This window comes from Ambystoma mexicanum, chromosome 7q (assembly GCF_040938575.1).
Source record: "Ambystoma mexicanum isolate Mex_15411 chromosome 7q, UKY_AmexF1_1, whole genome shotgun sequence".
Classification (NCBI taxonomy): domain Eukaryota; kingdom Metazoa; phylum Chordata; class Amphibia; order Caudata; family Ambystomatidae; genus Ambystoma; species Ambystoma mexicanum.
This window is the reverse complement of record NC_090941.1, coordinates 1,042,974,618-1,042,990,179: the sequence shown is the minus strand read 5'-3', so window position 1 is coordinate 1,042,990,179 and position 15,562 is coordinate 1,042,974,618. Positions and strand designations below refer to the sequence as shown.

At 43.2% G+C, this 15,562-nt stretch overlaps 1 protein-coding gene across 1 annotated transcript in view; it reads left to right on the top strand.

The window, feature by feature from the left end:
• The window catches only part of LOC138527953 (olfactory receptor 51E1-like), a 180,479-nt gene extending 167,673 nt beyond the window's left edge, over positions 1-12,806 (top strand). Inside the window, exon 2 of the mRNA XM_069639349.1 lies at positions 11,526-12,806. Within this exon, the coding sequence (XP_069495450.1) occupies positions 11,526-12,555 (1,030 nt within the window). The 3' untranslated portion in view covers positions 12,556-12,806. The remainder of the gene's footprint in view (positions 1-11,525) is intronic.
• The last annotated feature ends 2,756 nt before the right edge of the window (positions 12,807-15,562 follow it).

Below are 15,562 nucleotides of genomic sequence, written 5' to 3'. Positions count from 1 at the left end.
GTTGGAGGAATTAACGCCTGCTTCTTGCAGGCGTTAAGTACCAACCCGCTAAGGGACCTCGGAGCTAATTACGGCACCGCAAAATTGCGGTGCCGTAATTAGCTCCTTCCCCATTCCCATAGAGCCCTATGGGGCAGAAATGGGAATGGGGAAGGGCAATGGCGGAAGGGGGATTTACCGCCCCTCCAACCTTGGAATGGGGCGGTAAATCCCCTTTCCGCCAAGGCGGTGCCGGTAATTTACCGGCATGGTCCAGGGTGCTAATAGCACCCTGGATTACCGCCTTCCGTGTAATGAGGCCCATAGTCTCAAAATATCATCTAAAAACAAAGGTGAAATATTGTGCACTTCTATTGGAGGAGGTATATTCGATGGTGAGCCTGAAAATGTAAATCTGGATAAAATCTTTCCTAAGGTAATTTTATATAAGGGTTAAATTAATCTAAAGAGTCAGCTGTGTAAGTTGCATGATCCAGGATTAAACGGATGGAATCCATTAACAGTAAGCAGATCATTTCTGATTTTCTCAAAAATGCATTAGTTGATCCACTAATTGTTGACATGGATGTACCAGTAATATTAATGCTCCATTGTTGATCTCATCCACATTAAGACTTTCTTTGTCATGTTGGCTGCAGAGGAAATTTAGCGACCATATAAAAAAAAAAGCCCTAATTTTTGTATCCCTTTGCATAATTTTAAGGTTATGCAGGACCTCTTTGCTGGTCATTTGATTCCAAAGTCTTTGAGTTCCTACCTACACATTAGAATGCTCAGATTAGATGTGAACCATTTATTACTTTGTGTTCCTCAAATACGAGTGTTAGGTATCCTCATCGGGGACACTTAGTCCACCATTTTTTGCCTGTGATTGTCTAACTCATTCAAAAATGTGCTAGGGTTGTCCACATTAAGGGAGTCCAGAGGCACTGGAGAGGTGACTAATCTCATTTTAACACTTTCAGTGGATAGCTGGTTCCAGGAGTGCTTCCTTAGAGGTCAGGATAAAGGGAGGAGGCTTGTAATTGTAGGAAGTGTGTCCTAAAGGTTTAATCGGAATGCTAACATGTTGGTCATGAGTTCTGGCAAAGATCTAGTATAAGATCTGCTCTATGAGTGGGGTAATTCACCTGAGCCATTAAATTGAAATCATGTAAGGAGCTCAATATAATATAGATGTATTATTATGTTTCTTGCATTCAGTCCAAAAGTTAGTCGCTGAGCGGCTCTCGTTCTTTATCCGTAAGTCGCATATTAATTCCAAGATGTCATGGGCAAACTGACCTTTAACACCAGGCGGCCTATCATTTAATACTATAGTTAGGGCTCTTAAAGAGTCCAATGGAAGATGAACAACTAGAGTTTCAGCAGGCAGAGGTAATAGAGTGTGCAGGATTGTACGTTTTAGATCCAATTCTTATTATGTTGCAGGTCCACTACCCTGCCTAACGGTGCAGGGTTTTGAGATGTATTTAAACCCTTCGAGTAGTGTCTCATTACAGATCGAGGCACTCGAATCAGCAAACCAAATTTCAGTAACTCAGATCAGGTCCAAGTCATAATCACGTATGACATCAGTTAGTATGAATGTAGCCGCTGGTCTTGTCTTCACCAGAAAACATTGAAGATATCTAGCTACATTGAGCATGTGTTGTATTAATTGTAGACTGATTTATAGAGTGAATTTCGTAAACAATAAGCTTTTCACAAAGGGATAGTGTGGTACAGGTTCTCTTCTCATAAAGTACCAACACTTTCTTCATTCAGAGAGTAGTGAGGCGAGAATGTATCAAGGATCTCCGTAATGATAGCTTATTGATCTACTGCAACTACTGGGGTTGAAGATCGATCTTGGCCGGTCTTAGAGCAAACCGGTGCAGACGGGTGTGACGAATTGGATTCTGCCTTGCACACACCAAAACACAATCTAATCATAAAGGTAAAACAGGGACAGTTAAGAGCTATACCTCCTTCGCCTTTTGGGGGTAATGCGGACCGAGTACAGGCTATACTCCCAAAACATGTGTGAAGGTGAACAAGAAGTGACCTAAACAACAAAGCATTACAGTTACAAATAAAGGGAATTCCCAGTCATTGTTTTATAAATAAACAAACACATTAATAAAATGCACCATCTGCAAGTAGAACAAAAAGAGATTACTGGATAAAAAACAACTCCAGAGGAAAGACCGGGTAGATGTGACAGACTGGAGAAAGTAGCAGTTCGAGTTTAGTACCAGGGGTGGTGGGTAAGGTACTAACAAAAAGGATAAAAAGGATATCTTGGTGAAGACGTAGAGAATAATAACCTAACGAATCTCTAGGGCCAAGTAAACTGGGGAGGGTACAGTTCAGTGTCACAGTTCTTGGGTGGGCTGACACATCAGACATGGGTTGAACATTGATGAGAGCTGATCAGGGTCAGCCGGGCATGTGGGATCGCAGAGGCCCTTGCAGCAAATGGGCATTGTGCAGGGTCCAATGTGGGTGCTTTGTGCAGTCGAACAGCCGCAGTTCAAGTGCTGTAGTTTGGGGTGGTCCCAAGAACACGTCAACGTTGGAACGGCCATTTAAAGAAAGAAACCCCTGCATTATGTTTTCTAAACTCTCTAATCTCTCAGTCACATCTTTCTAGTTTTTGCAAACAACTCTTGGACAGCAGAAACTTGTTTAAATTATCAAAAGCAAATACAATAACAAAATGTGCAGAAGTTGCACTTTTTTTGTTAGATTGAGAAATGCACACGTCACTTTATTCTCCAGTATTTTCCAAGGTAATCTACATACTTCAGGGGGTCTGGGCAGCAGAATAATGGTTAACTGTCCTGCCCCGTTGCATATAGTTGCACTCCCAACACTAAAGTATTAAAAGCTCTGCGCACCAACGGGGGTGGGAATGCATTTAGGTGTCCGCCATTTTGAAATCTATCTATAAATATATAAAGCGGAAAATCTGTTAGTTTGTTCCTTATACAATTCCACACCATTCGACCGATCTGCACCAAATTTTGCATAGCTACCTGTTGGGACCCTCCGGACATTACTGACTACATGACACGTGGACACCCCTCCCTTTTCCCTGTATTTTAGCCCCTTCACACATGAAACGGTTGACTGAAATCTGCAAAACATCAATTGGGTCGTAGAAGGACCGGAGACAGCTTGTTTTAAGCGTCACATGAAGAACACAACTCAAATGCATTTCAAGTCCGTAGGATGCACCTCATCTGAGATTTCCGATGCACTGCACCGTGCCAGGGTGTGGTGACAGGTGGGGAGAGAGCACAGAAGGTCCCTGTATGCTGCAGAATGCCAATTCTCACCTCCCCTTCTCTTCTGTTCTGGGGTATGTCAGCCAGCCACACGCGCCCTTTCTCAGTGCAGTTTACTTCAGAGTGCAAAGCACATCAAGCGATAAGCGACTCGGAACAGCAACCTACAGGATCATTGATTATCAACAATTGATGAATGTTTTCATGTCTGTCTACAGAACCCGGGCGCATTAGGGTTACTTTTTGCTTGTAGGAAATAAAACATGGAAGAAAAATTGTCTATTTTGGGAATGGAAATGAAAATGGGACAGCAATGCTTCATACCACCATTGTTTCACTTGAAAACAAATACATGGGTTAACCACCAAATCCTTTGCAGACACCTCCACTCGGCTGCCAACTTCTCAACGTCCGCTGCGGCCTGGATCAAATCCTTCTTGAGCAACAGATCCATGAGGGTCTTTGCACCCTCTGCAGCGGCGGATCCTTCCCCTATTCGTTGCGGCGTACCTCAGGGTTCCTGCGTGTCACCGACACTTTACAATATTTACGAAACCACTCTTTGATGTGCTTTATTATCTGGGTGTCTCCTACACCAATTATGCGGACGACACCCAGATACTCATTCCCATCTCAGGTGATTATCTGGCAGACACCAAGGCCCTCAATGACGTCTACCTGGTTATCCAAGCTTGGATGGCCCAGCACCAGCTATGTCTGAACGACGATAAGACGGAGCTCCTTATCTTGGGTACCTCACAATGCCTGAGCAAACTCGAGCCGTCTTATCAGTCGTTCACCATAGACAGCAATACCATACGTGTCTCGAAAGACACCAAAACATTAGGCTTTTACCTAGACTCGACCCTATCCCTATCGAGACAAACAAATGCAGTTAGGTCTACCTCCACGTGCAAACTTATTTCTGCCTGCAGACCATTTCTTACTACCCCCAACAGTGTCACACTGGCCAGAACACTTATGGCAAAAATTGATTACTGCAGTGCTCTTTACTTAGGCACCAGCCAAGAGAACCTTTCCAAACTCCAAACTACCCAGAACAATGCCATTCGAGCGGCCCTGAACATCCCTCGCAACCATCACATCTCAGACGCCAGAACCAGCCTAAAGTGGCTACCGGTGAAGCAGAGAATTTCCCTAAAAACTCTTGCCCTCACGCACAAATGCTTAACCAACAAGGCCCCGATCTATCTATGTAGTCGGCTTTCACGCCACTCTACTACCCGACCACTAAGAACTGCTCAGACTCAATGCCTAACTATCCCCAGGTTCAAGCTTCAGAAAGCGGGAGGCACCAGCTTCCCTGTCCTAGCCTCTAAACTCTGGAACACCCTCCCTGATACTATCAGAGCTGAAGATTCCTTCAACACCTTCAAGACTAAAACCAAATCCTGGCTCTTTGACCAGCATTAAGACATGCCCGACACCTCTGTCTTATTTTCCCTGGCCTTGCCCCCCTTGACTCCATTCCTGGCCTGCTAATTCTGCTAACGATTTTGCTCACACTAGGATACTTCCTCAGTTAATCCTAGTGCATTGTAAACTATGTAATATATGTAATTAGTATGATTGTTATTTACTGGTATTGTTTAAATTTTTGTGATGTAACCTCCTTGCCTGTATGTTTGTCCTTGCAACTGTTGTACAAATTGCGCCCTGATGCCTGATGGTCTGCGCGTTATAAATAAACAAATACAAATGGAGGAGCTGAAATGACCCTGATTTGCCTGACGGATCCCCTCGCTCCTATTGCACAGGCAAGGTTGCTTTGTGATGTTTTCTGCACTTTTTTTCAGTGAAACACATGCGTGCACCTGTTCCAAACAGGTGCAGTTGAATGTATTTGCTTCCTATGCATTTTAAAGCTAACCCCATTTGTGAATTGGGGCGGTGGAGGGATTGCGATCTGCATCTCGTCTGCTCCTGCCGACTTACTTTCTAGGAGCTGTCCCCAGGGGGGTGCATTAAAAGCCCTGACAGGTTTAGATTGCAGGCGGGGTGGGGGGGGGGATACATGGTTCTGCTGAAGGAAAGAAAAAGTAATTGTAGTCCTTTTTTTTTTTTTAGAGGAACATGTGTAATATCCATCACTAGAAATGCCAACCTAGGAAAGCACCTCTGTGACTTTCACAATAAAGAAAGGTGTGAGAAAACGGTTTCAGCGACTGTGCTTTACTTGAGTAACTTGCGTGTCTTGCAAAGATCGAATAGAAATTAACCTTGCATCTCTCGGTCTGTGTACACAAGGAGAAAAAGGATAAAAAAAAGTCAGTACCAGAGGATTTAACAAAGCAGACAACTATTGTGTAAACGGTACTTTTGGACTGACCGACAGCTTAAAGGAAATGTATTTTCTCTGTGAAGGTTTCAGGGTACTTTCTCGTGGGTTGCTGGTGGAATCTAGTTAATGTTAAAGGATATTTGTACCATGCACTATCACCACCGGAGTGGTGCCCTGGCGGATCTGAAAAGGAAAGGGGCTGGGGGGGGGGGTGAGTTAGTGGGAACGAGCAGAATAAGTGCAAGAGAGCAGTGATGTGCTGTTGGCAGCCTCAGTTCGGTTTACACAGTTCGCTGAGCTTGGGGGTGCCTTCTGGTCAGTATCCGTCGTGTGATGTTGTGCAAAGCTATGTGTGTTTTTTGTTTTGTTTTTGTGGTATAGTGAAGTTTGTGCGGTCTGTTGTGCTTTAGGGTTGTGGTTGTTTGGTTAGGGTTTGGGAGGTGTATGCAGAGGGTGGAATATGTTAGTGGGTTGGTTATTGGCCTCGCTATCTAGACGTGATATGTGCTAAGATTTCCACAATCTTTCTAGATGTGGCGCGTGAATATCTCTGCATTTCCATCCAGATCCGGCACTGGCTAATACAGGACACGGACCGGACAGGCTGGGACAGGACTTGCTTCCAAGAGTCTTTAGTGTGGCAAAATATGTCTTGCTTGGAATAGCACCCCTTTCTATTATTGGGGTTGAATGGAAGGCCTTGTATCTTCCGTTTTGGCTACTTTTCCCATGGGCTACTTCCCAACATGGCACCTTTGCAGCACTGCGGCCTGTTTGGAAACGGTGCATGCGCGCTATTTTGTACATGCGGGTGATAAGCAGACACTGGCTGGCAGAGGGGCGATGATGAGGTGAGGTCAGGCGCAGGATGTGCTGTCTGGGATGGGGCATAAGGTCAGGGGCGAGATATAGGGTGGGGAGAACGTGTTGGGGCGAATTCTGGAGCGTGCACAGGAGGGAATGCAATGGGGTGATGCACAAGATGTCCCCTGCACACAACAAGAGCTAGAGCAGTTGAGCGAGGTCGGGGAAGAACCAGGCTTTTCCCTGCGCTATGTGGGAGACTGAAATAATAGTGGGGGTCTAAATGGTGGGTTTTTTGCAGCAGGAAAGCCGAGCCTGAGAATACGGGCTTCAACAAACCTGACCTGTGATGAGACACCATGGACGGTTCTTTTCTTTGGTTTCCTTTGGTTTCTGAAGTCCTGTCTCCCCTTTTATGCTATACTCGCCCAGCTTACAGGTGTTATCAGAGTTGGTTAGTTCATTGTTTCAGGTTTTCTGGCGTTTGCACTTTTGTGTTGCGGTTCTTTGTCCTTGTGACCCTTTCACATTTTGCCAGGGCCTAACTAGGGCTTGAAACATCCCCATGGAGGTACAGTTCCATTTGACACAACGCCATTCGATGGAGGTAGGCCTTGATTAAGATTCAGAGTCCATTTCACGTACAAAAAACATATTTGTATTAATTTTTATTATAGAATCAAATAACTTGTTGGAAGGAAGCTATTCCCACATGCTTCCATATAAACAATTCATCATCACCCTCCTGACCATTGGAGGTCACATATGCATCAAAACAAAAGTGTATACAAATATATAGTTTTTGACAGCCACCCGAGATCCTCAATAAGGAAATCAAACAACATACATATTCATATATGCATATAATGAACACGTATAATTGCATTGTGAAACACACATACAAGCAATGCAAATAATGTTTGCTATTACAAGATACACCACTTTAATTTAATGTATTCGGTAATTAACCCTACATGTTTCTGTCCGTTTGCTAAATGTTTCACATTCATCAGGGTCAGAAAAGACAAGGGTAATATTCTCTCCTCAAAATATGGCCTTATTTACTGTGCAACAAACTGTCTTCTATAGCGATAGTGTGGGACATTCTTAAACGCCAGCTTGATTGAGGTGCAGACACACTCTTTTGCTTAAAACACAGAACAATGTGTAAGAGAAAACTGTAATCTGACATCTATGTGGAAACAAAATATATTTTAGTGGCTTCCCACTGCATTATCCCATGTACCGAAGGACATGAGTACCTGAGCTGTTTATGAGAAGTTGGTCCCTGTGGAATTCTTCAGCTTTAGCTTTAAAATAAATATTAAACCAGGACACCATTACTAATCTTTTCAAATATGGGACTGTTTTCAATCACAGTGCTTTACAGTCAGTTTTGAGGTTCCGATTAGATATTTTCTAAGAAGCTTCTTTCCCATGTTGTCCTTATAGAGATTAGGACCACCACACTCAAGCATGGATCTCCCTACTTATGCAATAATTGTAGACGACTTTGCCGTTTTCCTTACTATGGCACAAACCTTGCTCCTCACCACTCCTTAAAGCCTACTAGGACTTGCTCCTTGCCCTCCGAACTGCTCATTGATCTCATTTCATCTCTGACTCAAACACCCACAAGATGTTCATGACCCACCAATCCATTCTTGCCCACCTAAATGGAAATCCCTACCCTTCTCCTTCTCTACTCGTGACTTATTCTCCAAATTTGCTTTTAAACATATCACTTATGGGACAGCATGCCCACTCTTCTATCCCTGCTCCCTTTGAGCTTATTACCTGTACTCTTATCCCCACTTGCTCTTCTCTGTCCCATTTCTGTTCTACTTCCCACGTCGATCTGGAAACCAACCTCCTCTCCGATAACGCTTCCTTCACTCTTAAATGTCCCAAAGTACGTATTCCTGTCACCTGCTCACCCATCCTCCGTCTTCAACCTGTCTCTATCAGGTGGCATCTCCCGAGCTTGCTACAAGATGGCTTTGGTCATAGGAAATCCTACCATTGACCCAAACAACCTGTCTTTCTATAGACCTACCTCTCTTCTGCCCCTCCAATCTGAAATCCTCGCGAAAACTATTCTAATCTACATCATACAATCTGGGGAAAAGGGGGGGAAGTCCAGTCTGGAATGCTAGGTTCGAAACCTTGTGTGCAAGAAGGAATACCACCAAAGGTTATATATAATTAATTGAAAACATTCCAGCTGTCTCCACTGCCTCCAATATGCACAACACTTCTGGTAGACGTGTCTGACCAAACAACCAAATACAGTACCTCCCATTTGAGGCTGGGCCATATGCAATACTTAGTATCATTGATGTATAAGGCACTGGCTGCTATCTAGTCACTTAGAAGAGCCCCAAAAGGAATGTTTGGGAGGTGCAGGAGAAAAGAGAGAGGTAATCTTATGGACAGCATTATTACATGCCAGGTGAGTAAAATTCAGGAAGGATGGTGTATATGAAGAACATGGTATAAATAGTAATGTGTACAGATCAGTACAATACAATCGGAGAAGTGTGTATATATTGTGATAAGTACAAAATCATAAGTGCCACACCCCATCAGGGTTGTCCAACTCCAGGCTTCGAGGGCTGGGATTCTGACGTTTTTTCAGGATATCCCTGATTAATATTCCTGAGGAAAAAATGTGCATACAATTAGAATCATTATATGCAAATTTATCTCATGAACATTAATGAGAGGTATCGTAAAAACCTGACATGGATCTGGCCCTCAAGGCCTGGAGCTGCAAAACCCAGCACCAGATGGTCCATTTTAGCAAGAGTGCTACACAATTTGAGTGGTCAAAGCTCAGTTAGCTCAAACATCCGGTCCAAGTGGGAGACTGGTTTAGGCATAGATGGGCCTCTTGAAGAGATGGGTCCTTCAGTCTCTTACTGAAAGGCCATTGGTTATCTTCAGCTGGGTGACGTTTGCAGGTCATTCCACAGCACAGCTCCAGCACTGCCACAAGTCTAACAACCAAGCCTCGTGTAGGGGCCTATGATGAGTGTCTTGGAGCTTGCTGTTTTTAGGAATGGCAAGTCCGTATTCTGCCGTTCCCTGAGCATGCAACGACAATACCTGGTATAGCTGAAGAGTACCTGCCCATATAAAAGCTGCACCTGGCATGGCCTGGCAGTATCTAGTTTTGAGGGGAAGAGAATATTGATGTGTTATCTCAGCACATTATAAGCTTGCCCAGGATGTCTGTGTGCAACCTACAGTCACAGGTTCGAGTCCTGGCAGCACTCACTTATTCCTTCGTTCTTCGTAGGCCCATAAACTGAGTATCAATAAATGGGGTAATTGTTCTATATGATATTACAGTGCTTAGAAGTGGGAGGAATCCTTCATGGTTGCTACTTTAAAACGTGGCATTATAGGTATGTATGTATGTGTGTGTGTGTGTATGTGTGCATGAAACACATTCTTTTGGCTGCCAGAATAACCACCGTACCTAGCCATGTCCGGTTGCCCTGACCACTGTTGACAAGAGAAATAGGGCGCTGGTGGGCAGTTTAACGGGCTGCCTTTTGTTGATCACGCCATTTTCATCAACACTTGGTATTTTTTTCGTCCACGTGTCCAGTGGCACCCATAGTTGGATTTGCCCTTTTCTGCTGGGTAGGACTCGGAGATTAAATATCCAATTTTCCCCAGTCATCAAATTCACAATTTGCAGAGTCCTGCAGAGGTTCCCTCATGCCCATCTCGCTCAAACTATCTATGTGACTATGCAATTGTATGCAGACCAAATGCAAATTCACATCAATAATTCAGGAATTGAGGCCCTCCAAGAAGGTCTCCAGCCTGCTTAATCCTGGATGAGAGATCAAGGCTTGCAGCTCAATAGCTGAAATAGAGAACTCACACTGTTTGAGACAAGGTCACATATGGTTGCAGTCCATTTTATCAAAAGGCCAAGGGAGGTAGTCTCACAGAACAGCAAGCAAATGTGATGTATATATGATAGACTCTTATTAGTGAAAGAGAGGGTAAGCTTGGTCAGTGATAATCGTTATATATTCATATTTTATTGATATAATACACACAATTTCATAAAAATAAACCACATATTCATCCTAAAATGTATACACATATCTGGTAGTTCTAAAAAAACATTCCAATTTAATATTGCATAAATAGGCAGTGTATTACAAAAAACAGTTGATTTATAGTTTTATTAAATTATTTATAAGGGAGCTTTTCCTACGTCAGTGACCCTTAAAGTGGGTACTATGTTGCTATCATCATAGCTAGCCAACGTCCCATATTGTATCTATTTTCTATAAGGGCTGTGGCTATACTTCTCTCTAGTATTTAATAAAATGCTAACCCAATGCATAGATGCTGACAAAAAAAGTGCTGAGTGTCCATCTTATCCACAACTTTGACACTCCTGCTAATTAGAAAGGTAACGCACCTTGGCTTTCTCTTTCCCAAGTCTATCATGTTCACCAAATGTGAATAGGGTGGTGAGTACTTGTCCTATTTCCATGTCAGAAATCTAAGGAGTCGTCGTATCCTGCCCTCCTTGAAAAATACAACATTAGTGGTAGGCGAGCCATCAACTACTGGTTGGACTGTGCAAATGGCTGTCATTGTGCCATTGCCAAGAGGAGAGCCCAAAATGCAGGGGTCTATGCAGAGGTCTGCTTGATTGTGCACTATGCAAAAATGATCCTCTAGTCTCTGCTCGGGCTATAGGATGCCTTGCCACCAGGTCATCCACTCAAAAGCTGGATTCTATCTTTCAAAGAAGTGTACGATACATCATGGCACCCGCTATTGGAAGCACAAGGAAACGTATCTGAAGCACCCTGCTGCTAGAAGTATGGCCTAATCAATCTATGATTTCCTATAGGTTTCAATGCAAAACTCAGCTGTCCCCATATGCAGTTTGATGCATAGTGCCCAGAGACCACATGGGGAATTGGTGCACTACACAAATGTTCCAAATCAATCAATACATGAATCAATAATCTGCTGGGAGTCCCTATGCATATGGAGCCATTCCTACACTACAACAATACTAGGCAATTTCATACAATCCTATATAAATCTATTCAGCATCAAAGCAGTGACCCTTTTATTAACCAGTTTCTTTTTTTGTTTTGCAGAAAATGGAGGCTGTGTTCTAACCAGATTGGGCAGCAAGAAGCAGCAATGACATACAATGTGACCAACTCCAGCTCAGCCACCTTCATGCTGAGTGGAGTTCCAGGCCTGGAGGACTTCCATTTCTGGATAGCCTTCCCTTTATGCTCAATGTACATCATCGCGCTGTTTGGAAACTTCGTCATCTTATTCATCATAAAGACAGGACCAAGCCTTCATGAACCCATGTACATTTTTCTTTGCATGCTTTCAGTTGTTGACATGCTCCTGGCCACCACCACGATGCCTAGAATGTTGGTTCTGTTGTGGCTTGATTCCAGAGAAATCTCATTTGACACCTGCCTGATCCAGATATTTTGCATCCATTTTCTATCTGCCATAGAATCTGGGATTCTGGTGGCCATGGCCTTTGATCGCTACACGGCTATCTGCCATCCACTCAGATACACATCAATTCTAACCAACAGAATGAGTGGAAGAATTGGAGTGGTCATTCTAGTGCGTGGTGTGACGCTCATGGTCCCACTTCCCATCCTCCTTAAAATACTGCCTTTCTGTGGCCATAATGTTCTTAACCACTCCTATTGCTTACATCAGGATGCAATGAAGCTAGCTTGTGGAGATAACCAAGTCAATTTTGTTTACGGCCTATTTGTCATTATTTCAGTGATGGGAATTGACTTGCTGTTCATTTCCTTGTCTTATGTATTAATCATCAAGACTGTACTATGTCTATCCTCCGAAGAAGCAAACTTCAAGTCATTTCGCACATGTGCGGCCCACATCTGTGCTGTGGTCTTATTCTACGTCCCGCTGATTGGCCTGTCAGTGGTACACAGGCTTGGACCCAGCACCATATCTCACATCTCCATTCACATGGGAAACATCTACCTCTTGGTTCCACCAGTTTTAAACCCAATTGTCTATGGCATCAACACGAAACAGATTCGAGTAAGGATAGTCAAAATGTTCTCGAAGAAGAGATATAGTTCAAAAGTCAATTGCAATCCTAACCAGTCAACTGGCCTGTAACACAAGTTAAAGAGAAGATGAATGGGTCTCTTGGATCAAAAGATAACAATATCTCTTTTGCCAAACCATTAGTGTCTCAAACTCTAAAGTGGTCATTGTCATTGATTGAGAGACACCATGGCAAGATTTCGAACAATCCCTCCTTGCTCAATATAACTTCACTCTGCTGTTAGATTTGTAATAAATTAAATGTGACCTGTGTCATCACTGCAAGTCATGCATGGTCTAACATTTTCTTGTGTTGCTTCTTCGGGGAACTGTAAAATATAATGTATCCTAATTGCACTGCCCTTGGTTTTGCCTCCACTTTTTTTAATGATTCGATAAAAACCTGATTTAATGACTGAATGCATGGGTGAATGTGTGTTGAGCAACAGTGAAATTCCATCCGCGGGAGACACTGGTTGGCTAATTGGAGCTGTTGAGAAGCCATGCAATTAGAAATTCCCTCCCTTGTATATTCTAAAAAGTTTAACATGGATTGGCAAGCAGGACATGTTAGAGGTCTATGTTGATTCAAAACATATGGGATGCAAAAAAGAGAATATTTGTTGCATGTTGTGGGTCTCATGCCTGTGTGCGAACACTCTACCTTGTGCAGTGGTGATGGAATAGTATAGGATGAGTCTTTAGTAATGCAATGTCCTACATAGTTCAATCAATGCACGCAACAAATATGCAGAATCAGCTCACACTTCTTTTCACGCTTCTACAAAGTGAGTGTAAAGGATTCCTTGGCACAAAGTGAGTGCAAAGGCTCCCTTGCCATGTGTCGGTGAACACCAGAGATGGATGTGACCGAGGGGCGACTAGGAAGCTACATTTCTGGAAACCATGGATCAAAGTGTTGGCTCCCAATGCTGTAGCTACTTGCATTGGCTACTGAGATTTTGGAATAATGATAGAGGTAAGTATAGAGCATTAACATGTTTCCCAATGTGTATTGAGAGGTGCGTGAGTGATTAGGGAACCAAGGAGCAATTGTTGTGTCTTAAAGCTGTAGGAAATTTGACCAATTTACCCATGGCGAGTAATCAGTGTTGCCCCTGCACTTAATGCTGCATCCAAATGCCGAAACCCATTCTTTTTGTGCCCGGTATACAGTTATCCGTTCAGATAGCACAGTGAGTTGAGCACTCATTCTGATTTCTGTGCGCAGCTTGCTGAGTAAAATAAAAGGTATTTGTGAAGTTGACTGGTCAGGGCTGTGTTTGTTCAGTTGCCAGATTCAACTTTCTCAGTTCGTTCTATGACATTTGCGTCAGTCTCCCAGAATCTAATGAATTTCCGCACAAATTCCATTTCTCAGGGCGCTATCAGATATTTGACTCATTGTCCCAGCAGGTAGCTGCTTCAGAATAAATTGTTTTATTTCCAGTTAACTCGGGGAATTTGGAGTCAACATACCACCAGGCAGTACTTTTTATAGTTTTCTTTGGGAGTTTTGACTGCATACTTCAGCATGTAGAAGGTTGCACAAGTAGTAGTTTTCTTGATTCTCTTTCGGCATTTTGGAATTCGGCATTTTGTTACAGCACTTTGTAGGCATCAAAGTGCTGTAACACAAAACAAAGAGACACCAAACAAAACAAGAAGTCGTCCACCGTGGATTAATACATAAAGGACCAGTCAACATCTACGTGAGGAATGCAGAGAAAAGTCTTCAGCTTTTCCCTGAAAGTAGAGGGTGTATAGTCAAATCTCACGCACATTGGTAACTTGCTCCATAATGCGAGAGCATGAAGAGATCTGTCACCCGCTCCGGTGCGTTTGATGCGCTTACTGAACAATAAGTGCTGAGAGCAAGAGTGTAAGGCATGGATGAGCTTGTACAATTTAAGGCATTCTTTGAGATAATCGGGTGCTTTGCCATATAAGTATTTGTGTGTGATGGTTAACATTTTGAATTTGATCCTCTGCACAATTGGAAGCCAATTACTTCTTTCAATACAGGCGAGATGTTAGAATGCCTGTCAGCATTGGACACTAATCCAGGGGCCGCGCTTTTGCACAAGTGGAGTCGTGCAACTCCATAAGCAGGAGCCCCTAACAATCAGGCATTTCCCTAGTCTAACTTACAGCTGCTCTAGCCATGATGGCAGCGTTGGTATCCGTAATAAAGTGCTTGATCTGTTGGAGCAACCGGATGTAGTAATGGCAGGCACTGACGGTGGCGGACATCTGAGCATCCATGCTCATATCTGAGTTAAGGAAAATGCAAAAGTCTTAAACTTTTTCATAATGGGAATGGAATGGGCGAAGTCATCGGCATCCCCCCGTTTCTTTGACATGGTTGGAGTGGCCAACAACAGTAACTCTGTTTTCTGATTGTTAGGACGGAGCACATTTTCTTATTCAACTGCTAACTCGGTTGAATGTGTAATTAATCAGGCAGGTGCCACAAGCCTTGTTGCCTGACAAAATTATCAGCAGTTGTGTATCATCGGCATAGTTTTGAAACATGATTTTATTTTCCAGAAGTAAATTGTGAAGCGGCTTAACATACAAGTTAAATAGTAAGGGAGACAGAGAAGTGCCTTGTGGGACTTCTTGCAAGATAGGGTGAGCATTAGATGATGATTGGCCCAACACTAGTTTGGCGGATCTACTTCACAGAAAGTTAATCCAATTAAAATACAGTGGACTCAAGTTAAGATCACTAGACAAATGCATTATAGGTAAAAATGCCAACATACTTGACAGAAGCTATTGTCATGAAACACAATATCAGGGCTTTAAGATCCGATAATGCTAATCTTTTGATGGTTCCGCACAGCAATGCTAATAAGGCACGGCGGGGGTCCTTTGGAGTGGCAGCCCCAATGGCTTGGAATGCCCTTCAGCCCATGCTAAGAACCATAGCTTCAACAGAACTTTTTAAGAAACAGCTGAAGACCCTGCTCTTCGCCTAGAGAGCTCTCTAAAATCCATATATCACACGCTCTGCTTTAAAAAAAAATTGGACTCTGGCCATCTCCCCCTGTTTTCTTTGTTTTTTGTTTGTAAG